This window comes from Ambystoma mexicanum, chromosome 6p, assembly GCF_040938575.1.
Source record: "Ambystoma mexicanum isolate Mex_15411 chromosome 6p, UKY_AmexF1_1, whole genome shotgun sequence".
NCBI classification, from domain to species: domain Eukaryota; kingdom Metazoa; phylum Chordata; class Amphibia; order Caudata; family Ambystomatidae; genus Ambystoma; species Ambystoma mexicanum.
The window spans coordinates 1,466,229,497-1,466,256,807 of NC_090935.1; the positions used below are offsets into that span (position 1 = coordinate 1,466,229,497).

Below are 27,311 nucleotides of genomic sequence, written 5' to 3' on the forward strand. Positions count from 1 at the left end.
TGTTGTCTGCCGTTAGCAGCAAGCTACCATGATCCTCAGCCTTCCTCATCTTGGAGGTACACATCAAACTCCTCCTCTCCTACAGAAGATTCTAGACTTTTCTATAACTCTTCATCTGAGTCTGTGGTCTTCATCAGCAGTTCTCTGCTAATGGGCTTCTTTGTGATCCTCTGAGCATGGGGCTCTAGATGTTTGGATGTTGGGCACTCCTGCTTGTCTAGTCCAGAAGTCTCGAGAAGACATCTGCCACCTTTCGGGTCTGCACAGCGGTATTTTCTGATGAACCATGGGTGTGTGAAGGAGATCTTTGATTTCTTACGGTGACTAGGCTCGTAACCCAGCCTTGGACAAGGAGATTGGGAATCCTTCTCGGACATTGCGCCAAGAAGAACCAGCACAGAGCCGCCTGGAGAACGAGCAGGAGCCGCAGAAGGAAGCCATAAGCATACAGAGTAGTCCAACTGCACTATCCCACCAAGACAAACTGGTGAGATTCAGCACATTTTACCTGATCCGCTAAGCCACCGGGACATTTTGCAAAAACGTACCAACCCTGTCAGCGAGATGGGTTCCCGACAAACTATTACATTGAACTTGGTATGCAGTCATTGCACAGCGAATGCCCTGGGATGAGGGGGTGGGACTTAAGCCCCTTTTGAAACATTTCCATTGCGCATACACATCTGGGGGAGTGGATATCAGCCTTGATAGGATAGGGACATAGAATCAATACCTAGAGAGGAGTATATAAAGAGGAACAGAAAGTAGTGGGTGTACTTGGGAATGTCAGAGACGGAGCACGACCAAGAGATCATCAGGAGGAAGGAAGGAGAAGCAGCTTGTGGAGGAGATGGTTGGAACAGGTAAAGTATTGCTTTAGAAGTGATGGTGGTTCTGCAGTTTGAGTGTGCGTGGTGAGTATAGAGGATGATGTACGGAGGGAGTGTAAAGTCAAAGATACTGGGTGAAAGGTGGGTGGTTGTGCAGTAGTGGGCAGAGTGAAACATTGGACAAAGAATTGGATGGAGGTGTAAGTGGAAGGATTACAAGTAAGAGTAGCGGAGTAGAAATAATTGGGTGTAACTGATCTAGCCTGCGTAGAACTGAGCAAGTGCAAGGCACTCCAAACTCCCAGCAGATCACTAACCTGTGGTTAGTGTAGGGAACGATGGGAAGCCCTGAAGGAATTTAAGACAGCCTGCATTTTGGGCAGCCCATCTTTAGTAGAAGCGAATATCTTGGACAGTAAGGGTTGTGACGAATCCAGTGAATTCATTCCTTCTCCCCTAAGTGGAGATATCCCCTTTGGGACTGGGGAGGTGAGCCAGCTAAGCCCAACACCCCACAGGTGATCTCACTGGGGATGACCCCCCACCCCTCCCCGGTGGACTAGCAATCCCCAGAAAGCTATTTTATTCATCCGCCATCATGTGGTACGTCTCATGTGTGTTGGTTATGTGGGGAATAACCCATATATCATTGTATTTATGTCTGTTTAGAAATTGCTGGTGTGGTTTCTGACCTTATCAGATGCCTTTACAAGAAACAACGAATCAATGGAACAACCAATCTCATTTCTGCTTGGGATGTAAAGATGTCGCAGGAGCAGCACCAAGGGGGAAAGAAGACTAAGTCCTGCTTAGCGAACTGCAAGAGGGGACTCGTGAGAGTTCAAGGTAGCCGGCTTCTGGTTCAGAGGAGCCAAGAGACCGCAGAACACTGCTTGCACAAGACCGGTCTGGAGTCCACAGCGCCAATGAACCTATGACAAACTAGGAAGGAACTGACGCAGAGAACACTGGAAAAAGCTGTACCACATTTTTCTCACCTGCAGAAGAGACCTTCTACTCTGATAAATGGCGCCACGACACAGAGGTTAGGCAGCTGTTTCTGGGAGGAGGGCACAGAGAGATGGAAAATCCCCACAGTGGGTTGAGCAACAGAAAGACCCTCAGGCGATTGAAAACCTACAGCCGCAGGAAGGGGTAAAAGAACGAACACCTCATGGTGGGATAAGAAACAGGAAGCCCCTTGGCAGGGGGAAAGCCAAACTACTCCAAGCAGGGGTAAGAGATGGATTACAAAATGGCCCGTTGGGGAACAGGAAGGCTCTCCGCAGAGTGAAAGCCAAACAACCCAAAAAAAGGGGTACAATAAGTGCGAGAAGAAGGTGGCGTGAGAGACGGACGCCCCCAATGCTGATGGAAGCCCAACAGACAAACGCATTTAATCAGTACAGTCAAAGACTGCTCTACATGAAAAGCTAATGATTTAAGACCTCTGTATTAGAACTCTGAACTGTTCTGACAGGCACAAGGTCTGGAAACTTAGAGAGACCTTTGGATGGTGGTCCGAACCTAATCACCATTCGATTATTAAGGAAGAAATCCTTTAGAGACCTGTCCTCGTTAGCTTTTTGTGAGTGCTTTGTATTAGTGTTAGGATTAGTAATTGGGTTAGATTAGGTTTTTGGGACAGAGGGCTGGAAGGTCTGTAAGACATGCACCAGTTCTTTTTAGCTTAGAATAGGCATTAAGTTCAGTAAAATACAAGCGTTTAATCATGAGCCTTCTTAATCTGATTTACCACCAGGTTAATGATCTCTAGAACTTACCTGGGGGTTACAGAAGGCTTGCCTAGGGAGGTAGTTCGTGGGCAGACTAGGGAGGCAGTGGGATGGCCCTACGCCCCACAAAACTAGTAAAACCCATGAACTCTATATAAGACTGTATATTTTCTGTGCCTTCTAGGACGTTCCCCTTGACCTACTTCCTCCTGATTGTGTGGGCCAAATGTGACTGTGTAGGAACGAGAGGACTTGCAGCTTTTGATATACAGGGTCTACGAGCCCCACCACTGCAGGTTGCATGGTATGGTCGGTGACGGCCTAGCATTCTGTTAAAGCGTGCGACCAGCTCTGTGTCCTGTTGGTACTGCTCCTGGTCGGAACCTCACTAAAGGTTTCCACTCTGTTCTCTTATTTTCTTATTTACTTATTTATTTTAATGGCTGAGAGGCAGGAGTCTGAGATAACTTGGCATTTTACAATGTAGGAGCATCTCTTGCACCTTTCTATTCTTTTTTTTCTTTTTTCGTCCTTCACGGACAGATTACCTCCTGGTCGTAGACACAGCAGGAAGGCACTTCGATGTGCGGGCTCTGGTTCTTACAGCGCTATGCTTCAAACTAGTGAGAAATATGTATGCCAGTCGGTCAGATCCGGCCTCGTGATGCTGGATCCTTGAACGCTTCCTGGCCGGAACCGCCTTTTACGGGAAGGGGAAGGGGGTGCGAAGTACACCCTGTACAGGTGGGGTTCCCGTGGTTGATATGGACCCTTGCACTGAGCACACAGACAGCGAGCCGAGTAATCAGCAATGTGGTGACTACACTGTCGCCATTCTTTGCACTCCAGCAAGGTGACCAGTGCATCAACACATGTGAAAGAAAATGGGGGGGGGGGGTGGCGTAAAGCCCCCACTCCCTCCCTTGATGGCTGCAATATCAGCTAGCTCCCTCCCGAAAATCCCACCAGCGCCTTGATCACAAATCAATCTAATAATCAACAATTTAATACAATAGAACAGAGTAATACTTATCTGCTGCTTGAGCAGCAAAGCATGAGGAAGCAGAGGTGCTGTTCCTACAAGCTATGGTCTGAGAGCGGACCAGATTGGCAGCAACCATGACATGTTTGCTTTGGCATTAGGATACTTTTACTCCTTAGCCTGCTGCTGAATCTAGTCCTAGATATTTTTTTCCTTTCTTTTCTGTTCAATCCGCAAGTGTTAAAATACAGAGGAGCATAATGCTCTGTTTACATTGTTACTTTAATACAGTGTTGGTCTCGTGCTCTGATAGAAAGGATGGGGTTAATCTTGGAAGGCTTGATATGCTCATGACATTGGCTGGTGCATTGCTTCAGAGAACAAGATGAATAAAAATGAAGCATTTGATGTTTATGTTTCGTGAAACCCAAGATGTGGGGGAATAGGAAGGAGGTGGTACATGCTGCATGTTCCTGTGCAAAATAAAAACCAGCCAAACAGTTGGATTTTAAGTTTCTCTTGAGTAGTTTTCTTGATTGTGAAGATGTGGCACGATAATGGGGGCTTTCCCTGCAAATCCTCTCCACCTAGATGTTACCTGAATCACGGTACACTAAGGACCATCGATTTAGTAGCTCGAAAAGTGAGGCATGATATCTTGATGCAAGATCGAATGAATGTGTCTTTGATTATGTACCATGCAGTCAGTGGATCGGTTTAAATGTCTGTGTTGTGAGGATGCCTTTTTTTTTTTTTTTTTTTGGTTGATGAGCCTCGTTTCCATGTTAAGAATTGTTTAAATCTTGGCCAATTCTGACTGGGGAATTGGTGTAGTTTTGTTTGAAGAAAATAACCTAGGACACTCAATGGGTGGTGTAATGCAAAAGCTTGATATTGCGTCCAAAGTATTGGCTATGACAAGCAAGGTCATCTGGATGTTCATTGAGAGCATGTTGAAATATTTGAATAACTGTGACAATTGCTAGTTGAAGATCTGAAGTAGGAAAGGGTAATTCAAGCCAATGAGGAGAATCTGGTTTTATCACAGTTATTTCTTCTTTTGTATGGGTCCACCGTTCCTCAGTTTCTTATAGGCAGTCTAAAAGAAGCTAGTGCACACTGTGCGCATCTGCTCTTCACTGTCCAAAGTGCACCACCACCACGTAATGAATCCAGCAAGTCATTGTAATATTTAATTGAACCCTTTGGCAACCTTGGCTTGTGGTTACATGTGGCTGTTGAAGAGGAGCTGCTAAGAATCCTGACCTACACCTAAGTACATACAGTGGCCGACTTGTTTTCGATGCATTGGCTGGCAGTGCAGCACACACTTGTCTTGGATCATTGGACGTTTTCTGCCATAGTGATCCCTGGGCTTGCTGGACGGTGGTGCCATGTTTTATTGTACAATTTGGTCTTTTCTGTGACACTTTGCTGTTAAACATAGGCAATGAATTAGTCTGTGGATAGAAACCCACTACGGAGACTGTTTCATACTTTTCTGCATCTAAGGCCCTTCTAGTTCAGTGCTATTTCATGTTTATCACAAGAAAATGTATACCACAATTAACGGATTTGGGTTGTTTTATCGAGGTAAAAACAACCGTGGCGGAATTGGCTGGAGTCAATTTCACTGCATATACGTTTTTACCTCCGCAAAAAGAAAAAAAAACCTGTCCCCCACCCCAAAACGCCAGTAGTCCCACAACCCCCCTACCCACCTTTTCTCAGTCCTCTGCCACCGCCTCTCCTGTACCCTGCGGCATCAGCTCCGTCCCTCTAACGCAGGTTGGATCCAACACTGCAGGTCCTTTTTTTCCCTTTTCTTCCTTTATTTTTTTTCTTTATGGGTTCGCCGCAACCCCTGATGCAAAAAATACTGAACATGGGGAGTAGGGGACACCCCCGCTTCGCATGTTCATCATTTTCGGCAGCGATTGAATGGTACTGGCTGAAATTGGTCAAATGTCCCATTTGACAGGTTTGTTTTGGCATAATTACCCATTTCATAATTCGTGTGATTATTAGATGAGTTTACAGAGGTATTGTCAAATTTGAAAGATTTTACCCTTCCTGTACATTTACATTTTGCTAACTGGAGTGTTTAAAGCATTTGAAGATTAAATGTGCATTCTCACTGGTCAAGTACTAAACCTAGTATGTAGGAGATTAAGGAATTGCTCTTGTCTGGGGCAAACTTAAGTGTTTTTTTTTTTTTTTAGTGGACCCATGTTGATTGTAAACCAGGGGACTACCCACCGCTATCAGAGTACCAGAAGAGTCCCCCACTTGTCGAGGCGATGGCCGTTGTTAAAGTGCGGGGCTTACCATGGACATGCACTGTGGATGACTTGATTGTTTTTTTCCATGGTAAGGTAATGTTGTGTTTAGAAGAATATTTTAAGGCTGTCATTTTCTGAAATTGTTTGGAATATTGTTTGACATGCCATGATGCGACTTCATAAGATTTAAATGATAAAATAACACATGTATTTCTAGCAACTGAATGGGAATTCCTTGCTATTATTAAGAGCTGGGGAGCCAAATGAAAATGAGCTTTTGACCAAAATTAAAGGGTACTGAAGGCTAGAGCCTTTAAAAAAAACGATTACTCTTTAGATGCTTTCCTGCCATGCCATCCATTTACGTTTGCTTGGTCTAGCTTGTACAGTGTTGACTTGGAACTCTTGCCTCTGCGAGCACAACACTTTTTTGAGTTGAATAATGCTGGGAGAGCAGATTACATTAAGTGTGTATTTGAAAAGGTGTGTTTTATAAAGCTTTCCAATGATGAGGAATTGAGCACTAGTACATTAGCAATGCTTTTCATAATGTAGGGATTAAAAAAGACATGCAATATCTCTCTAGAAATAGACCACAGTTCTGGCAGAGGGAGGTTTTCATTTGTATATCGGTCAAGTAAGTTCGACAACTGGTAATGGAGAGCGAAACAACTCGCGAAGGGGAACCCAAATCGTTGAAGGACACTAAAACTCGTGTGGTGCCTGCTGCCGGACATTCTAACCCAATTCTTTCAGAAACTCTGAGTGTGGAGTCGCTTTCAGTTTCAGGGATTTCCAGATGCTGAGTTGGAACACGCAGGGCTCATGCTCGTTCTAATTGATGGTACTAGCTGTGGCTGAACTGTTTGTCTTAACTCAAGGGAGAGAGGAAGGCTGTTAGTGAAGTAGTTAATCCAAACGCAGAACTAAAGCAAACACTTGTATACTGAAAAATGCACACTTCTAATAATCACACATTTTTATTTTATATATTTATTAATGGGATAATAGATTCGCTTATACATTTAAGCACTGATGCCCCTAGACTCAGAAATGATAGAATTCTGCACTTTTCTTTGTCCACAATGCTATCTTGCTAGAAAAACCACCACTTCGGCTTAGAAATTCACTGGCTGTTTTTATTTAACAATGTAAGACCCATGGGCTTGGACATCAACATTGCTAAGACTAAAATATGGCCCTAGATATGCAAGAATCCTAAACTTAATGTATGCATTGATGACACGACATTGGAACAAGTCTAGCATAAGACTCTCTAGATAAAAGGTTTACAGAGGACTGCCAATGGGCAGCACAGCTAGTCAAATCAAATATCACAACAGTGGAGCCCTTTTAAGGTTTGCATATAGGTATTGAAAAAGAGCAGTGAAACCCGTTATTGAGATTTATAAAGCGCAGGCAAGAGCAGCAGCCCACGTATGGGGAAGAGATTTGGGGAAGTGTAAGACAGCCGATTCAACTGTAACAGAAAATATTTTGTTAAAGTTACTCTTACTCCCTATATGCAGCCTTAATGCTTTAGTGTATTTGGAAACACACGTCTGCTTCATCAATGACGAGCTAGCTCTAAAGCTTGTGATGTATTGGATTCGTTTATGGGTCAACTCGGCTCTTCAAAAATGCAAAGAAGCACTACTTGATGTCATGGCATAGGAAGGTGGACGGACCTTGGTTGCAACACACACAATCTTTTCGGGTGTCCTTTGGGTTGTCCTGCTATTGGCACAACCCCTGTGAAATGACCATTGAAACAAAGGCTTTGGTCAAAAACTCCTTTGCCATCATCGTTAGACCAAAATCTGAGGTAATGTGTACTGTGAGGAGCCAGGAATGAGTCTCGGACACAGAGGACTCATGGTTTTTGGTTTAAAGATTTTTATCAAATGAAAAAGGGGTTGGAAATCCTATCTTTACCCTCGCATTCTAAAAGTAACTCTAAGGTGCTATGGGTAGTGTCTTTGGCTCTCAACGTACGCAAATGTTCAAGTTCAACAAAAAGGTTTAAATTCAACAAATGAGTGGTTCATAGTTCCACGGAATGGCTCCCTGTTAGGCAGAATCCTGTGCAGTTCCCTTGGGGAACACTGCAAAAAGATTACGACTACAGGAGTGTAAGCAGTAAACCCAATTGGTAGCAGTCTGCACCACCCAGATTTACCTGGTAGCTGTGGCTGAGCAGCCAGACTTCTCTCAAGAAGAGTATGGCAGCATATAGAGTATACACAATAGGGCTAGAAACACAGTAGAGCAAACAAACGCTGACCAGAGCTTTGTATAAAAAGTATATAATTATTTATTTAAACTGCACTTTAAGAAATATACTAGCACTCTCAATCAATCAAAAGCAAGTTAAAACACAGTCAGGTAAAGTATACACACCTCCCTTAATAACTATTAGACAAGTCAGAATTAAAACACCACGATTTGTTAGACAGATGTGAGCGCATAACCTGATGGCACTCCAATAGTTCAGTTAAAAGGGAGAGAAAAAGACAGAACATAGAAAATAAACGGGTCCCAACACTTTTAGGAGTTCTCAGCAAGAGAATAAGAGGCAGTAGATACTGTAGAGCCAAAGTTCATAGACCAGGCCACTTTAAAGGGAGCAAAGCGAAATGTGCCCAGGATAACACGGTTTAAATGTACTGAAAGTCTTTGCAGAATGTTCAAAAGAGGTTGGGGTGATTGAAGAAGGTAAAGTTAGGCGGTCTGGGGCCAACCCAGTTGGCAAGCCAAGGATTTAAGGGTCACCTTGGGCAAACCGAAGAAAGGGAGGCCAGGCAGGACACAGTACCTTAAATGAGAGGAAGCTCCAGCGGTGGCAGTTGTTCCTGGCAGTGGTTGCAGTTCATTGTTTCGACCAGGGGAAGAGAGGATCTCGTTGAGGAGGAAACGTGGAGTTGTTGTACTGCACAGGGATGAAACCAGCCACGAAGTTCGTTAACTGCTCAGACCCACTGCCTAACCATCCCGAGGTTAAAACTACAAAAAGCGGGTGGATCTAGCTTCCCCGTCCTAGCCTCCAAGCTTTGGAATGCCCTCCCCATCTCCATCCGATCTGAAGAATGTTTTAGTGCTTTCAAATCTAAAACCAAATCTTGGCTCTTCAACCAGCCATGATGCCCGAACTAGCCCCCGGGAAACGCCTGCCCTAATCTCTCTGTAGGAATGTATATTGCTGTATGCCTTGAATACTATGTACTGTTATGTTTTGAATATATTTAATTGTATGCTTATGTAACTATGTCTAAATTGCGCCCTGATGCCTCCGGGCCTGATGGTGCGTGTTACAAATAAAACAAATACAAATAAAAGGAGCAGTCCTTTTATTCACGGTCAAAGTGGTGAAGCTTGGCCATTCGGGCGCCGGGGTGCTTGGCACTGGCGATTCGACCATGAGACTTCTTTGGAAGGCGAAAAGGGGTAACTGGTTGGTCCCACCAGCTCAGGGGGAGAAGACTCGTCCAGCAGAAGATCTTCTCTTGTCGTCGGGAAAGTGGTGAGGTAGTTGCAGCAGGGCTTCACCGGTGGTGTCGCCCTGATGGCGACACCACTGGCTCAGCTTCTTCCCTTTTTAGGATTTTTAGGTTCTGTGGCGACTTCTGAAGTTCCAGTCCCAAAGGCCCTGCTTTTATGCAGAAAAAAAACCATCATCAGCCTAGCTGTCAATCACACATGCTAAGTAGTGAGCCGGACGGCTCACCACTGGGCCAATCAGAGTAGAGTGCGACTTGGGTTGCCGAGGCAACGCAGTTCAGGGTGCCAATTCCCCCCTCCACTCCTCCTGTGGAACCCAAACAGAGTGGCACCATTTGGAGGGTTTCTGTGGAGAAGCCCGCCAAAATGTGGAACAAAGGGCTCGACCTTGGTCAGAGTTACAGAGACAGACACAAACGCCATTTTAGAAAAGAGTTCTGGCAAAAAGAACCAAATGTGAATTTAATATTAAATAAATAAACCAGCGGTATCTTTAACATTGCACCAAAAAGAGCTGCGTTTAAAATCAATGGGAAAATCCCATAGAGAATATTCCGGTGGAATATTTTCACGTGGTAACCACTGCCACCAGCCAGAAACTCGACAAGGTGGGACTGGACAGTGCCCCCTTGAAAACAGACCCAGGGGCAATATAATTAACCCCTTCCAGTACTTCCACAATATGATGGTTTGCACTGGTTCTGTTCACAATTTAGGACTAGTAAAGTCAATGGTGACTTTACATGCCCTGGAAGACAGTAGTCAGTCCCAGGGTATGGAGTCTATGTTTGGGGGTCAGTATGACACCCCGTTGTTACTGCACTGAGGGTGCTGTGTAACGCACACATACAAAAATAGATGATACCCTATGGAGTAGAAAGAAAAACCCCATAGACCATAAGCACACACAGAGTCAAAGACACTCAAATCATGCCTAAGAGTGGGAGGAAAAGAATCTCACTCTTAGCATGAGAAAAAAACAAACCCCAAAAATCCAGCAAAGCTGCTGGAGGACTGACTAGGTTTGGGAAATTAGCCTTATAAGAGAATTCTCCCTAACACTCCCTTCACCGGGTTTCTCTCCACCACAACACAAGTTCAAATGTACATCCAAGTTCTTTATAGTTCAAGAGGATAACCCCTTCCTCTCGGTATTGCAATCCATTCTGGGGAAATGACTCCTTTCCCCAGGTATCTTCCATATTACATATAATGCACAACCCCAAGACCATGCATCTTCCTTGGGATTCTTCTTTCAAAACAGCACAACTTGGGTGCGGGTTCCAGACTCGCAAGACATCTGATATACTCTCCTGACAGGTTCTTTGTTACAGTTCTCTCATACAACTTGGGTGCGGGTCACAACTCCCAAGACACCTGATTTACTCTCCTGCTAGGATTTTGTGTTTTACTGGTCATCAACATTAAGGACAAGGGGGCATGTGTCTTCCCCAAGTTCCTATTTGTTCTCAAACTTTACAGTCTTACTTGTTTTCACTGTGACTGTAAAGATGACAAGTAATTCGACTTGAGCTATTTGCTCCCCCACGCTGGTCATTTAATGCACTCTCTCTCTGTACTTCTGCCCCAGCTTCCCATATCTCCACCACGGGCTCACCGGTATTGGATTCTCCTTCTTTTCTCTGCCGCTCCCGTTCGGGTGCTCTTTGCTGTTTCTGCAGAGCTGGGGAGATTTCTTTCCAACAGTGGCACTGAGCGTCCTCTCTCAATGCTGGAACAAAGCCTGACTCTGCTTTCCGCTGGCTACCGGCAATGCTCTTCTGAGCGGCTGGTACGGAGCCTGCTTGTCGGCTTCTCTTCTGCTCGCTGGCAGACTTCTCCGCTCACGGTCTCGAGTCCCTTCTGCTCCCCGGCTCAACCGGCTGGAACAGAGTTTCTCTGTCGGCTTCCTCTCTTGCCAGCACCACACCAGAGCACCTCTGGTTTCAACACTGTATTCTTCTGGTTCGCTATTGCTGCCCTGACTGCCTCTGGCTCTCAAGTCAGTTCCTGGAGGAGAACTTCTTTTGCTCTCAGCTGTTCCACTTTTAAACTCCTGCTTCCATGAAAGGAGATACTCAGAGCGAATTGTTTTTCCCCAAACACTAGACTGCTCCCTTTGGTTTAGTCTGACTCCCTCTGGTTCACTCTGGTGATCTTCGTTTGGGCAGTCCTCTTTCTCGTCTCTTTCTTATTCTGTTTGCCACAGAATATGGAAGGATATTGTCAGCAGACTTTGCGGGTTGTTGAAAGGGATTTTTACAGTATGCCATCCAGCCACGAGGAATGGAGGGGGGTATCTCTAAAAGGGAAAGGGGGATATCATGTCTCTTCTTATGATGCCTTCCCCTTGAGGGTTGCCTCCCTCAAATAGCCATCCCCAGGTTCAGGATCAGGTAGCAGCTGCTGGCCCCTGGCCACATGAGGAGAGGCTATCTACCTCCGGGAAAGGAGTGATGACATTAGATTCATCACAATACCCAACTCTCGTTTGGAGACTCTATTGGTTTTTGGCTACGAGTAATATTTGGATTCTGTTTCTGCTCCATTAGCATGGTCGCTATATATTAGATTTTGAATCAGTACTTTGAATGTTGCACACTTCTCAAAAACATGGAGTTAGTTTTGGAATAGTATCTGCCCATCTTGCAGCCAGTAGGAGGAGACCATGGAACACTTTTTTTTATTTCTATGCCCAATTTATTCAGACCTTGGGTACGCATCCCTTCAACCAATGCACAACTTCCATAGTATGCATGATGAAATGACAATGTGCAAGTTGGCATGCGCTAGCAATGTTGTATGTATAGTGGCTGAATATATACACAGGGCCTAGTTGAGAAGATGCACACGGGTAACGAGTTTGGGATAACATTTTAAACCAGGCAAAGGGAGGAATAAGTCTAAAACTGATTTAACCTAATGTGTTATTCCGTTATACAGCTTTTTAATGAATAATAGGGAAAGACAATTGCACAACTACATTTCAGGTTAAAAATAAGGTCCTGCTGCATGGATGTATTTACATGCATTTAAGGTTTTAGGTCCCGAATCTATTTTGTATTGTATGAATTAATTGATATTTCGCTGTATGTATTGTGAGGGGTCCGAATTGTGAGGCGGACAACTTATTAAAGGCTTTTTCACAAGTTGGCATGTTATTAACTCAAAAGGGTTTGACAAACTCCTCCCTAACCTAAAGAGGACTTACCTACCTAGCAAAATAACTCTAAAAAGGAATCCGTCACTCACACTAATGCATACATCAAATTCGTAAAGGTAATTAATGGCAATTTCAAATGTAACAGAAATAAGTTATATTGAAGTTAAACATAATAACTGTGTAACCTCGGTTGGGTCCCCTTTCCCAGATTCAAAACAGGAATTTCAAGTAAATGTTCAAATAACAAAGTTCCTTCTTGTAAACAAGTTTTAAGTGTAATGTTCGTCTTGCTTTCAAAAGTCTTTCACTTGGACTTTCCACAAAGGTTCAATCGGATGAAAAGGTCTCGATCTGTTAAAGTATAAACACCAGTTCAATATGGGTTCTTCTTAAGAAAACAAATATAAGCCTCCCTCACCACCTTTCGCAAAACTCTGAAAACTACCCTCTTCACATAAAGCCCGACACATCAGCATGAATACGTATCATATAAGTTGCAATATATGACCAAATGCAATATCTGTAACAGTATGATGTTTTGTAGTAGTAACAGCGCCTCAATGCCCCTGGGCTGCTTGCACGCTCTATAAATATAAATAAATAAATACTTTCACAATTCTTCTGCATCAACAAATAAAGGGTTGTCAGGATGATTCCACAACAATACACAAAACACTGGAGTGGTCTTGTCCCTTTTTCTTCATACAACCTTCAACCACAATGTAGTACTTCATTAATTTCTTCCTGGCCCACTAACCTGCCAGGAGTACCACTTAAAGGTCCCTATCCTGGTATACTCTCCTGCCAGGACAACCAGCTCCTAATTCTACTACACATACTCTGTGGTTTACTTCAAAACCTTTTAGCAAGTCTTCAAGTTTCATCAACATCAAAATTCACAACTTCTTCTGAGAAACCATGAGACACATTGCCACTGTTTCATTTGCCACATGCAATGCAGGTTATTCTCCTAGTCTCCTTGACCATGTCTATCAGGAGGGATTCTCTCCTGCTACTCTTGTTTTCCCGCTTCTACACCAAACAAGTGCTGACAGTGATTCTCTGTTACACTGGCCCTTTCTGGCTTAGGCAATGCTTGTCGATACCTTTCTTAACTATTGCCTCTTCTTTACTCTTGAAATAATGGTTACAATTAGCTGACTTCAGTATTGCCCTTTCTTGGCTTTGGCAGTGTATGTTTCTGTTTTGGTTCAATATTATTCTTTTCCTGTTTTGGCAATATTTTGTGCTTGGATAATAGTATTTGCAACCTTTCCTTTCTTGTTCTTTGTCAACCTTGTTATAACGCACATCTGATTCTCTTTCATTAGTCTGGCATTCAAAATAAGGGAAAACAACAAGCGGTCGACTACGGGGCATTCCGGGGTTACCCGACAACAGTTAACTCACCGGATTCAGTCTACGCGTCTGCTCGTTCGGCTGCGGCATCCAACTCTGCTGCTGCTGTCCATATGACCAACTGATTCGGTCAACTTTCCGCTACTCGCACAGTGCGGGAAAGGAGCTCTTCTTGCTTCTTTTAATGTGCCGGTGATCGCCGGCAACTAAAGCAAGCCAACACACAGAAGTGAGTCTCTCCATGGGGAAAGCCTTCTTTAACAGGGCATCCCGCTGCGCGACCTCTGCAATGGGGATTTGTAAGTGCGAAGACCCTATCGTACCGGCAACCACTTTAGACACAGCGGCGCCTACGGCATCTTCGATACTTTCAACCTCCTGCTGCAACTGCTGTCGACAACTTCTCCTATCTCTCCACCTTCTTGTTCTAATGTCCTGCATCCAAGGAGACTTTATATATTCAAAAGACCCCTGTGGGTCATTGGAACCATTAGACTGCTCTCTGCATCAGTACTTGGAAGTCCCCAATGTTCTGATGACCCTTTTTTTTCAAAGGTTTCAATTCTGCAATAGGCCATTAAGATCGTAGGGTCTCTATGGAAGTTATTAAAAGGGTTCTCTCCGTTTTCCTGACCTGGTTCCCCTCTCCTGTGATCATCTCTCAGAACACCACCCAAGGGTCATGATCAGGAAGTGTCTGCCTTTCCCTGGCCAGATGAGAAGGGTCCCAGGCCAGGGTTTCTGGGATAATCACACCTGATTCATCACATTATGTACACAATATGTAAGTGATTTTAACCCTGGTATATGTATTGATTATTGTTTTATTAACTGGTTTTATAAGTTATTTGTTAAACAATGTCATCTCCATACTGTTTTACTATCACTGTACAGTTTTAACAATCTTTACAACCTGATTGCATAATGTTGAATAAATGTTTGATATCTATATAAGGTGGAATAACAGATCTGGTACAGACCCAGTGCATGTATAAAAATAGCAATGGTCAGTCAATACTCCATCCCCCAAAGATGTGGCGAGGTCAGCAACTAAACACAGTGGTCGTTAGAGAAGACCTCTTGATGTCCTCTGGGGCAGGTTGCCATGTTTGACACCCAGCAGTGTCAGGAAGAAAAACCAAATTGGATTCGGGTCAGTAGAAGTCATGGCAAAATGTGGTAGAAAGGGGCCTGCACAAACCCTCCACCATGGACCAGAGAGACCCCGAGGGTAAGTATCTTGAATAACCCACCAACCCAGGGATCTTAAGTTTGCGTAACCCAGTGAGTAAATGATCTTCTTTTGCTGGGTGGTTTACAGAATCTGGTCACCCAGAGATTTAAACCACAGACAAACGATAACCCTGATGGCCCAAAAGAACAAACTGCCATCCTTGGATTGGGACCCACCATCCTAGAATGAAGACCACAGCAAAAATGCTCCCAACCTTTTGTGTCCTCTCGGCAGGTGAAAATGTCTTTGTTTTTGGTGAGTGAGAGCCCGTAAAAAGTGTACTAGTGCGAGGGGCTTGGAGGGTGAGTCACATTGTTCCACGGCAGGTGACACCTGCCAAAAGCGTGCAAGTTGAGAAGTATGCAGAAGTTCCATTGCAAGCAGGACTGGGGGAGAAGAAGACTGCTGAAGAAGGATGTCGGCAGCAGAAAAGCAACAACTGTTATGCCAAAACATCCTCCAGCAGGGTAAGTATTCCTGCATACCTCCCTGTACAATCTAACATAACTGAGGCTGGGGCAAGGTCGTGGTCTCCCCTCGTTAAAACTGTACACCCATGGGCTCACCCAAGCCAGCTACCACCTTACCCCCGTCAAACACCAAGGTGAAATGTATGTATTTATTTTAATTTTTGGAACATGCCACACGCCCATGGGCCTCAGAGTGCACATAAAACAAACAGTAGTAGACAGAGGGAGTCAGGGGGAAAGCTAGGGTCTAGACAGGTGGGTCGAAGGGAGGTGAGAACAGAGTTAAGCCTATCTTGAGGTTGTACAGATGGGGGGGTTGCATTATGCGGAGCTCGTATTATGAGAACTGTTTCATGTGTCTTTGATGTGTACATTAACAGACTTCTTCGACAAACCTCTTCGACTATTGTTCCTGTTTTGCCGTCCTGCAAGCATTTGATGCCACAACTCGACGGCTGTTGTCGGCCTTGGCCTTCAGGCTTCGGCCTTATAGTAGGGAGAGTGGGGCGTAGTTTTCTCTGGACACTTCTCTTAATAGAACGCCTTTTCTTTTTTTCCCTTCTCCTCTCCCTTTTCTTGTCTGGCTGCTTTTCCATGCTATCATGGAGATAACTCCTTTTACATTCTGCCCTTCCTGTAACATGATGTTTGAGTGGAAGGATACTCACAGGGTGTGCAACAGTTGTCTACCTCGTGACCACGACTAGCAGCAATGTAAAGCCTGTAAACTCTTTAAGCCTAAAACGTTCAAAGAAAGGCACACAAAGCGGTGGGCAGCATACACTCTGCATATCGAGAGTCACTCTCCCGCTGGTGCCTCGGACGAGGATTCCTCAAGCAGCCATGGCTCTGTTTCGGAGTCAGAAGACGTTATTGTGGCATTGGCTGACTCCCGGGTACCCGGCCCCGCTAAGCATGCCTTTGGCAGTGCGATGGGGAGGTCACACGTTCTCTTTTGAAAGGCCAAGCACACAACCCCTTGGTCTCCGTCGACGAATTTGTCGAAAAAGCCTTGGTCACCTATTGGCCTTTCAGAGGATTCGCCGGGCCTTCTGAACCTGAGGGCTTGTGGCCCACTACGCCTACGTCGGCGCATGGTACCAAGACATCTGTTTCCCAGTGTGCCGTCCCTAAAATCTTGACGTATGTTTCCGATGCATAGAAACGTGCTTCTTTGTGAAAATCATCCCAAGGCCCAACCACATTGTTCTTGGCCCCACCAACCCTTTCCTTGCCTTCAGGGTATTCCCAGGCCTCATCTCCATTGTCCCAGGCCCTATAACAGCCTGCACACCTTGCTCCTTCTGACTCTGCTTTCCCTCTTCCAAAAGGTTCCTCATCCTCTGCCTGGATTAGAAAAAGATTTGAACTCTGCATGAATAGGGTGTCTGAATTTATGACTTTTCAGATAAGTTTGACATCCTTAAGAGATATTGCCCCCTTGATGAAGGCCCTATACCCTCCTAGGCTTCACTCTCCTGAGGTTCGCTCTTCTCTTGGGCAGAGATTACTTGATCCCTCTGAAAACATTTTCCAAGATGATCAGTCTGATGAGGACAATGACGTCTACTACGTCCCAGATCAGAATGATGGGCCCCAAGACCCGGTTTCTCACAACCCAGATGTTTGGAACCCTGCAGATTAAAAATAAATACCTCTATGCATGGAAATCATCTCAAGGCATTCATAAGGAGGAGGTCTATCGGACTGCAGCAAAAGATTTCAGACAGGCAGTGATTGCAGCTAAGAGGAATTCTTATGATAAGATCGTAAGGGCACAGTCGAGTCCTAGGGAACTTTTCAAAGTACTAAAGGAGTTGGAAAAACCGTGTAAAGTTAAAGCAGACACTATTATAAAGAATGCGGCATGGTGCAGCATAATTCAGGATGCCATGATGGGGAAAATTGATAGGATAAAACAGAATATCAAAGCCAACAGGAAATCCTGTTCCATGTTATGTTAGCTCCACTTGTAAAGCGCACAGTCACCCGAGGACATCATGGTGCTAGAGGGAAGGGATCTTGGTCAGGGGCCAACTAGTCTAAAAAAGGAAGGTTTTAACAGCTTTTCTAAAAGCTAGATGATTCGAAATGTTCTTGATGGTCAGTGGAAGTTTATTCCACAACTCTGCAGCTCACACTGAAAAGGCTCGCCCTCCAATCCGAGCACATTTATATATGGGGACTGTTAACATGTCGGCAGAGGCGGAGCGCAGTGACCGTCGGGGGACATAGGGCGTGAATTTCTCCTCGAGATATTTCGCCCCTTGGCTATGTAAAGCACGATGGACAATGCACAATGCCTTGAAGTTGACTCGTTGATTCACCGGAAGCCAGTGTAGGGATCGGAGGACAGGGGATATATGGGCTCCATAAGGGGAGCCGGTGGCCACACGAGCGTCCAGATTCTGAAGGCGTTGCAGCAGGTAAATTACTCCCTTGGGCTGTGCCAAATAAAGGGAATTAATAGTCTATATCCGTGAGATCACCATAACTGCTACCACCGGGGGCGTAAAGGAACAGGGATCATCGGGTGCACCTTCTTTAATGTTTTCAATTGGAAGTGACCGGCTTGGCACACAGCAGTTACTTGCTTCTCCATGGACAGGGAGGCTGATAAAACTACCCCCAGGTTTTTCTATCTTGTCCACCGGAGTAGGGAGGGGACCCAAAGAAGAAGGCCAAAAAGAAGACACCCAGAGTGTGGGGTTCGGTGGGAAGTTTACTACCATAACCTATAATAGATAGTACATTGATAGATGGTTCCACTCAGAAATCAGAGAGTCAAGAACATTGGTTTAATTTTAAATCCGTTACAGAAATTGAATTGGCTGCAACTATTGCAATCTGAAACCAACTAATTTCAAGTGAGACCCATGATAATCAAAGAATGCCCCCCTCAGTTGATGGGCGAACTCTGTAAGTTTGTAAGTACAACGTTTTTGGAGAATCATGTCCATGGAGATCTTAAGAATGAGTTGATTACTCCTCTGCTTAAGAAGCCAGGTCTTTGTCCAGCAACCGCTGTAAATTATCGTCCCAATACCAATACTCCTTTTTTGTTGAAGATTCTGGACCGGGTGGCATATATTTCTGCATTCCTGAATGAACATGACATCTTGAATAAGTGGCAGTCAGGGCTCAGGCAGGGACACGGAACAGAGAAAGCCCGGCTGGATTTAAAATCAAGGCTGCTACAGTATATGGATAATGGGTAGATAGTGACGCTAATGTTATTGGATATGTCTGCTGCCTTTGATCTGGAGGACCATGGTAAACTGGTCACCAGGTTAAAGGAGGTAGCAATATTTTCAGATAACGCGGCCCTTTGGATCGTGTTGTTTCTGATTAAACGAAAATGTATAGTTTGGAGCGGGGCAGCGGACTCCCTTCCGGTAATCTTGAAGTTTGGCGTACCTCAGGGAGCCTTCATGTCTCTGTACATATACATTTTTACAGTCCCTTTTTATAATTTACTGGAAAAGAAAAACATAGGTTTTACTAATTTTGCAGATGACACTCAGTGTGTCATTCCTATGTCAGGTGGGCATGAGAAAGATGAAAAAATAATTAATGAGACCTATGAGATCATCCAATCATGGATGATGGAAAATGACCTGGCGCTTAGTAAGGAAAAAACCGAGTTGATGCTCATAGGCACAAGCAATACATCAAAGAAGTTGGGTGAACATTATGACATTTTTTTAATAGCTGGCTGTGACATATAAACCAAAAGGAAAGTGAAGACCCTAGGGTCTTGGATCAGAATTTAAATATGAAGGCACAAAGAGGCAGCTTAATGTCGTCTACTACATATCATACTAAATTGATGGCCCAACTTCCGCCTTACATTTTCCAAACTAACTGTGAGACTATTGTTGGGCCAAAGATTGACTATTGCAGTAGTCTGTTAGCACGAGTGGCTAAGACTGACAACTCTCTACTTCAAACACTGCAAAATGGTATGGTCAGGATCATTTTTGGCCTAAAAAAGAGCAACCATGTGTCGGAGGCCAGGCGGGGACTGCACTGGCTCCCTGTTAAAGCCAGGATCCAGTTTCGGTTGCTGATAATTACACGTAATTTATCTGAAGCATGAACAAAAAAAACAAATGTTAGGAGGTTGAGGTCTAACAATACTAATCGGCTACAAATTTCTAAATGCAATCTTACTCAGGTCACTAGATGTGCTTTCTTTATGGCAGCGCCCATAGTATGGAATGATATTCCCCTTGACCCTAGAGATATTGAGTCAATAGCAATATTCAGGAAAAAGATCAAGCTGTTGCTCTTTAAATAAGGGTTGTATTCTGCAATCTGATTTTGTTCTGTTCACGGTTTTCTGTTTGTTTGTCGCGCCCTCACCCTCTGTGTCCTATTATGCGCTATATAAATGAATAAAGTAAAGTAAAGATGACCAGGGAAATTGGACAACTACCCCTGCTCATGAAGCTGAGCCTGATAATATTCTTTTGTACGCTCCTCCTGTCTCAACCCACGGAGGCTTCCCCCATTGATGATCCGATGCATTTTCAACCCTATCCTTAGGAAAGTAGCAGACCATTTTAAAATGATCACCGAAAAGGCGGTACCTGGTTCGGACTTTGTTGAGGATATCCTCAAGGGAAAAGTCAGCCAAGCTATCCCGCTTCTTAATACTATTAAAAAACGCATTTCCCCAACCTTGCTTACACCCTCCCTTACTCAGGCGGTTAATCTATGGCTGGAGCAGATGTTTTGCCCTGCACCTTCTGATCCACTCTCTATCTAGGGACATTCCATCCCGGACTCCCTAAATCCCACGACTAGAAAATGTGTGGGGGTTCCCCTCTCTCTGTCTGATCACCCCCCTGATAAAGACTGCAAGAAACATTACGCCCTGGGCAAACCACATCACGTGTTCTGCTGTCTACAGCACCAACATCACTACCAATACAACTCTCCTTGCTAGCTTTAGTGATGTCCAATGGGGGACTGGTGCAAGAGGATCTGCCGAATGTTCCAGAGCCTTAAGGTCACAGTTACTTGCGGTTGTGCACAATGGACGTCTAGGTACTCAGAATATATTGAAGAACACACTTGACTCCGCATAGGCTGCGGGCAGGGTGGTGGCTGAAGGCACTCTTGAAAAGCCATGCATGGCTTAAGAATTCTGGGTTTAAGCCCGAGACCCAGGCATCGCTCATTAATAATCCTATTGCGGACTCTGCCTTCTTCGACAAATCGGTGGACAACGGTCTTGAGAGACTGCAAAGAAGGAGCACGAGACATTAAAGTCTTTAATTGGATCGCGCCAAGCCATATGTGCAATGCGGGGTCTTCAATACCTGCCGGTCCTTTCGCGCGCAGTCTTTTCCCCACTCAGCTCAGGGTGCCTATTGGACTGGGTGATCTTCCTGGTATTCCGGCCAGGGAACATCCATCCCTTTTCAGACCGCTCAACAAAGGGGATTTCAGCATGGCATTATCCCGTTGCTGAAGCAAGCGTATTACATGGCCACCTTGGATATGAAAGATGCATGCTTTCATGATATGATATATGATGTGGCATTTATAACGCGCCTGTACACAAGTGTTTCTAGGCGCGACAAGGAAAGGAATAACTATCTCATTAGGCCTTGTTCATATTTCAATGTTGCCAGCGCACAAAGTACCTAAGGTTCAAGATGGAGGACACTCCTTATTGGTTCAAGGTACTCCTCTTCGGCATTGCCTCAGCCCTGAGGGTGTTTCCCAAGGTACTGGCAGTGACAGCAGCTGGTATTGTCCAGTTTGACCTAATGCCTATTTGATCTATTCCCATTTGACTGCATCTTTTTGACCTAATTCCGTAGGTCAAATAGTACACTTTAATAAAATAAATAGTTGTGGGGTGGGGTAAGGTAATAGATTGAGGTGTGGGTAAGTCAGGAGGGGTGCGGGGGGTCTCCCCCCCCGCTGTAAAAAGAAATTAGGTCAAATAAATTGGGACAAATGAGCAGTAGGTCAAGTTTTTTTAGGTCAAACAACCCATATCCATATATGCTAGGTAACTTGGCATCATTAATGGTAGACCATCTGATGTGTTTTAAAATAGGCAGTTAGTTAATTCTAGACTTACTAGGGGGAAGAATAGGCTTATTGACCCAGTCTATATTTGTTGAAAGATTTGCTAACAATGGGTCGTTGATGCTGAAGGATATTTGTACCGTGCACTATCGCCACGGGAATGGTCCCCTGGCTTCGTGATCACTTTCCAGACACTCAAGGATTTTGAATGATTCAAATTGGCCTCAAAAGTCCACAGATGCCAAAATATAATCGATTGAGCTCGATTTGCCCAGATTGCAAAATGTAGGCTGGGCTGGCGAATCCTCTAGAAACTGCCCATAACCAGCTCTTAAACCATATGACTATAGGATTGGATGCACTGATCCTGCAAAAGGATAATTGCGAGGTGGTGGCAAGGCTTGTAAATCCGGAATGCCCCATACATCATCCTCAAGGGACAGATCTACTGAAGATATTGTCTTCAAATTGTCAGTTAAAATCACCCAACAATATCATGGCCCTGTTTGAGGTATTCCCCATAGATACGGTTATTTTAGCCATGGCCACTTCAAATTGTACTATTGCTTGATGGTTCTGTTAGCACTTGCCACACTAAGTTTTGGGCATTGACGTGGCCATTGACCGTATGGAGTTGTGAATGAAGGCAGGTGCTGCCCCTGGACGTAATTGCAAACGTTGGCATGTGACACGTGTCGAAAGGCTGGGAGCGATAACCTGCATGAGCAACTGAATAAGATGAATACCAACCAGCCGCCACATATGGATGGAGTAGCCCTTGCTAGCCGATGCTGCGCACCTACTGGATTGGGAATGCTCTCTGGGCCAGATTTAAAATGGACCAACAAACGCCTGCCTTCCCCGCATACAGACAGGTGTCAGAGGTGCCCGAGGACTAACTTGGGCAAGGTTACGAATGTGAGTGTATCCCATGTGTGAAAGGCACTGTGAGTATCGGACGGCCCCAGATCAGGACGGAGATGCAGAGATGCTCCTGCACCCCACCTGGGGAGAAAACAGAAATTTAGCGCCTCACCTCCAGACAGCAATGCCAATTAACCAATCCACTAACCATTTCACCCTCTACATACACCTCTCAAACTCTAACCAAACACAACCACAAGCCTACAACAAAAACATCTGCACAAACTTCACTACACTGCAACAACAAAACACACATGGACTCGCACAACAGCACACACCGACTATCGACAGTAAAACACCCCAAGCCCAGTCAACGGACCCACCGGGCTGAGGCCGCCAACAGCACATCACTGCTCTCTTGCACTTTTCCAGCTTATTCCCATTAACTCGACCCCCCCACCCTTCCCTTTTCAGAGCCGCCAGAGCACCAGGGGACCACTCCTGTGGTGATAGTGCACGGTACAAATATCCTTTAGCATTAACATTCTGTCTTGGATATATATTCAAAATGATACATTGAGTCCCCCTCCACCCCCTTGAGATCAAGAGTATTTGTGGTTGCAATCGGCCACAGTGATCGATAGTTGTGCAATATACCTATGCTTTGACCTCTAGCATTCTCTCGAAGCATAAGTACCAAAAATCTTTAACAATCTCTGGGAACAGTCTGGACTGTGTGACTCCCAGGTGATTTTTATGTACCGACAGCTGATACGTTTTCCATTTTGAACAAGATGCAACACCATACTTTCTCCCAAGCTGACGCTCTGATGGCTAACAAACCCCACAGAAACAAGAAGCAGTTGATGTGCGTCTCCAGTTATCCTGGGGACCCATTCCCATCCCTGCGTCCCCATCCTCTGCTGACCTTACTGCACCACATCTGGATCTGCTCTCTCATCCGACTACTATAGGATCTAGAGTCCAGCTGAAAATGGCCCTGCCACTCCTTGCTTCCTTGTGATAGCCACCAGAGAAGCTCCACCATAGCCTCTTCCATCAGAGGCACAACTTGCGGGTATGGTATCCTGTCCAAAGTGCGAGATATTTAAATTTTCGAGGGTAGATTGTGCAAAAGTCTTGAACCAATGGCCTAAACCTAAGCGAAAAGTAGGTTGATCACTAATTCTTGGCAAGAAGCTGGTTTCTTTCCTCACGAAAGGTGCACCTCTCATTCGATTGCATGGATCGAATCTATCATGAGACTGAGGTAACCTTCAAGGGTGTTTGCTGAAAACGAGTTCTGTAGTTATGCAGATGCATTGTAGAAGGATTTTTACTGTACTTTAACATGAGGGATCATGTCCTGATATACAATCAGAAAGTGCCAATATACCACCCATTAGTTCAGTTGTTTGGAGTTGATAACAGGCCTTGCCTTCTGTTCAATACGAAGAGGTTGTTGAAATACTCCTGTGGTGTCTGGGTGGGTACTATGGCCTTTTGTGTGTTTGCTGTTTGATCCTGCACTCCTCCTGGGAACATAACATTGGAGAGTGGAACGAGTCTTTAGACGGGAAGCCCTTTTTACTTACCAACCTGTACCTGCTTCTCTTCTGCCAGATTGTATCTGGAAACCCAGATGGACACAGAGATATGTGTTGGGCATGAGGCACAGAATATGTTAAGGATGCATCTGTGTAAGGAAAAGGGACCATACTTATAGTGTCGATAGAATCAGGCTTAAGTTTCATTCCAAGATGGCTGTGACGTCAGGGCGTGATGCGCCAGACTTTATTTCCATACAAGCAGATTCAAGAGGATGGACGCGAGCTATGCAGACCTCCACCAGCCACAGAGACTCGCCACCCGAAGCGGAGAGAGAGCAGAAGCAGAGAAGGACGTGAGCGCGGTCAGAGAAGCCAAGGAAGACGCCCTAAAACCAGTGAGTCCACGGTGTAAGTTTGGGGCGTCGAGAGGGACCTTGAGAAGGTATTCCCTAATTGAAACAGGAGGAAAATTTCCTACGGCTTACATTATGAACTGATTTTCAGAAGTCCCACTATTTTGGGAGATACTAATACACCAGTGATGAGAAGAACTTTGGGTCGGGGGGTGAGGACCCATACGCCCTTGTACTGAATGAAAAAGAAAGAATTGTACAAAAGAACCTGGCAGGGGAGTATACCAGGTGTTTTGCAAGTCTGGATCTCAAAAAGAGAATCCCAAGGAAGAGTCATGCCCTTAGGAATTTGAATTGCATTGAATGTGGAAAAGGACCTGGGGAAGCGCGTCATTTCCCAGGGAGTGGATTGCAACACCAGAGGAGGGTGTTATCCTCTTGGGCTTCAAAGAGCTTGGTTATTTTGAAATTTTGTTTTGGTGGAGACGAACCTGCGGAAGGGAACTTTTGTTGGATTTATACCTTTTTTTTGTTGAACTGCACTTTTCACGCCAAGGACATTACTCATAACACCTTAGGTACTTTTAGATTGAGAGGGCTAGGATAAGATTTCAGACACAGGACATTTTTGGTTGAGGTAGGGAAACTCCTCCTAGGTTGGGGTCATTGAGGCAATTTCCAACCCTTTGTTTCTTAATAAAAGTATTATCACCCGAGTCCTCTGTGTCCGTGCCTCATTCCTGGTTCCTCACATTCCTTTACATTTCTCGCCCCTCCCATGCAGCTCCTGAGCTTTGGTGCCCGAGTTTGATACTCCAATGGAGCGCATTTGATAAGCTGCTCCTGCCTGAAGCGAGAGACATTCCCCTCTCTGTACATAGAACAGGGACAGTGAGCCTCTCTTCTGGGCAAGTGTGGCCATGCCACATGATTCCTAACAGACCTTTGAATGGACCCTACACCTGTCAGACAGCCCTAAAAGCTTAAGTGACACTCCCTAACGATCTGGCACACCTGAGCATCGCCTGATAGTGCATCCCAATTCTTTAGAAACAATACTGTGCAACCGCCCACTGTGGGGTGGGGAGTAACATTGCACTTGAAGGTCCTACCTGACTTGTGTGACGAATCCAAGGAATTAATTCCTTCTCCCCAAGAGGGAGACGCCCCCTTTTTGAACTAGGGAGGTGAGCCCAGTATACATTACCCCATGTAGGGGTGAGGCCGGGCGGGATCCAACTAGGGGTAGACCTCCCAACCCACCTTGGTGATGAGGAATGCCCAAGCAAATATTGCATCCTAACTCCTTCCACCTTAAACTCCCAAATGTTGGCTGATTACATGGAGTTGAAGATGGCACGCAGGTACAGGGCCCTTTTTTTAAGTGGATGGCCTGGTTTCTGACCTGGACCAATCAAATCTTTCTATTAGTTCTGGGGAGGAACATAAATGCTACCGGACGCCAACAAAGGAGAGGAGCAGCCGGAAAGACAGAGACTATGGTGTATGTGGACACGCAGCAGAGGGAAATGCTCCTGCACAGGATGAGCTGACGGTGCCACAGTGGGAGCCCTGGCCCGGACAGGGACTATGGAAGAAAGAAGCAGAGGAAACCAGACACACCAGCGTCCTGATCGGCCTAAGCAGGGGGAGGCCACATGGAACAGCAGACCGCACCACACAGAACAAAGCAAATGCTTTGCAAAAGCAAAAGGATGCAGACTCACATGGGCCAGAGAGATCGCCTCCAGTCCCTAGCAGCACCATCAAAGAAAAGGTATACAGCAGCATCTGAGAGTTTCCTGCAGTCTAAAATAAAGTAGCACAGTGACTGCATTCCAGGGACTACGATGCTTCAGTGTGTCCCATTGTATAAACCTGCCGTTCAGGACTATATCCCCAAGAGCATGAACACCTAGTTTTGTGAATTGCGTTCTAAATATTCTCTTCGAGGTAAGTGCGACTCCGTGCACCGAGTATATGGCGTAATCAGTGTGGTCATTTCCCCTTGCGTTCGTGTCAGAGAGGGTTTGGTCCCATGCCCAGTGGGTTACATCGATGGGCTGTATTTCGTCTTTGGGGATACGTCTGATGGAACCCCATAGCGTACCCTTCCGGTCGTCTGGGTAGGCCACCACTCTGTCCAATCTGGTGTGCGGGAACTCCACAGAGGGGTACCACCACCATATTGGGCACTGAATTTGCGCCGCAAAAAAGTATATATATAGAGGTTGGGATAATCCAGGTCACCGGCCGGGTAAGGCTGTGTGAGTGTCCAGCGCAATGCGTGCCAGTTTTCTGGCACATACCAATCTAGTTAACAATGACCGGGCGTGTTTCCAGAACCATGAAGGGGGAATTAATGGGACATTGTTGACAGTTTGTCCCCCAATCTTTCATCTTTCCTTGGCCGTGACTTTGTCTACTTGGTAAGCCTTGCTTCTCTGATGTAACTCCACCACTTCCAGCCTGTTAAAGCTCTTTGCGAGATCTGTGTCCTTCTCTTCACATGCTTGTAACACATGTCATCCATTTTAGCTGCACAGTAGGAATTGTGACTTTTTCCCCACGGACCAATCTGTGTACATTCTGCTCTCCAGCAGAGTCGGTGTTGCAGCCGTGTGTTGCAGACTCAACAATAAAGCAATATGTTGGTAGGGCGGTCACTGTGACCGCTTCACTGCATGTCTTGTGACCAGTGACTGGGCCTGTCCGAGATTTTATACATCCCTTTGTGTTTATTTTCCAAAGGTTTCTGCAATCCCTGTCCTTAGAGGAATTTCAAAAGCGAGATCTCTCGGAGGAAAATTATCAGAAAAGTATTACCGTAGGTAAGCAGTTTGTTGTTCTGCAGAATGTTGCTGCCTTGCGACCTGCTTATTTGTCCCAACATCTTTAATATGAATAATCCGAGCCATTGCCCCCCTTACCTGTCAGCAATC

The 27,311-nt window shown here is 45.2% G+C and overlaps 1 protein-coding gene across 2 annotated transcripts in view; it reads left to right on the forward strand.

Moving 5' to 3' along the window:
* The window catches only part of GRSF1 (G-rich RNA sequence binding factor 1), a 415,554-nt gene that overhangs the window by 55,662 nt on the left and 332,581 nt on the right, over positions 1 to 27,311 (forward strand). For both annotated transcript variants that reach the window (XM_069626280.1, XM_069626281.1), the window contains exon 2: positions 5,771 to 5,918. In XM_069626280.1, coding sequence (XP_069482381.1) covers positions 5,771 to 5,918 — 148 coding nt within the window. The remainder of the gene's footprint in view (positions 1 to 5,770; positions 5,919 to 27,311) is intronic.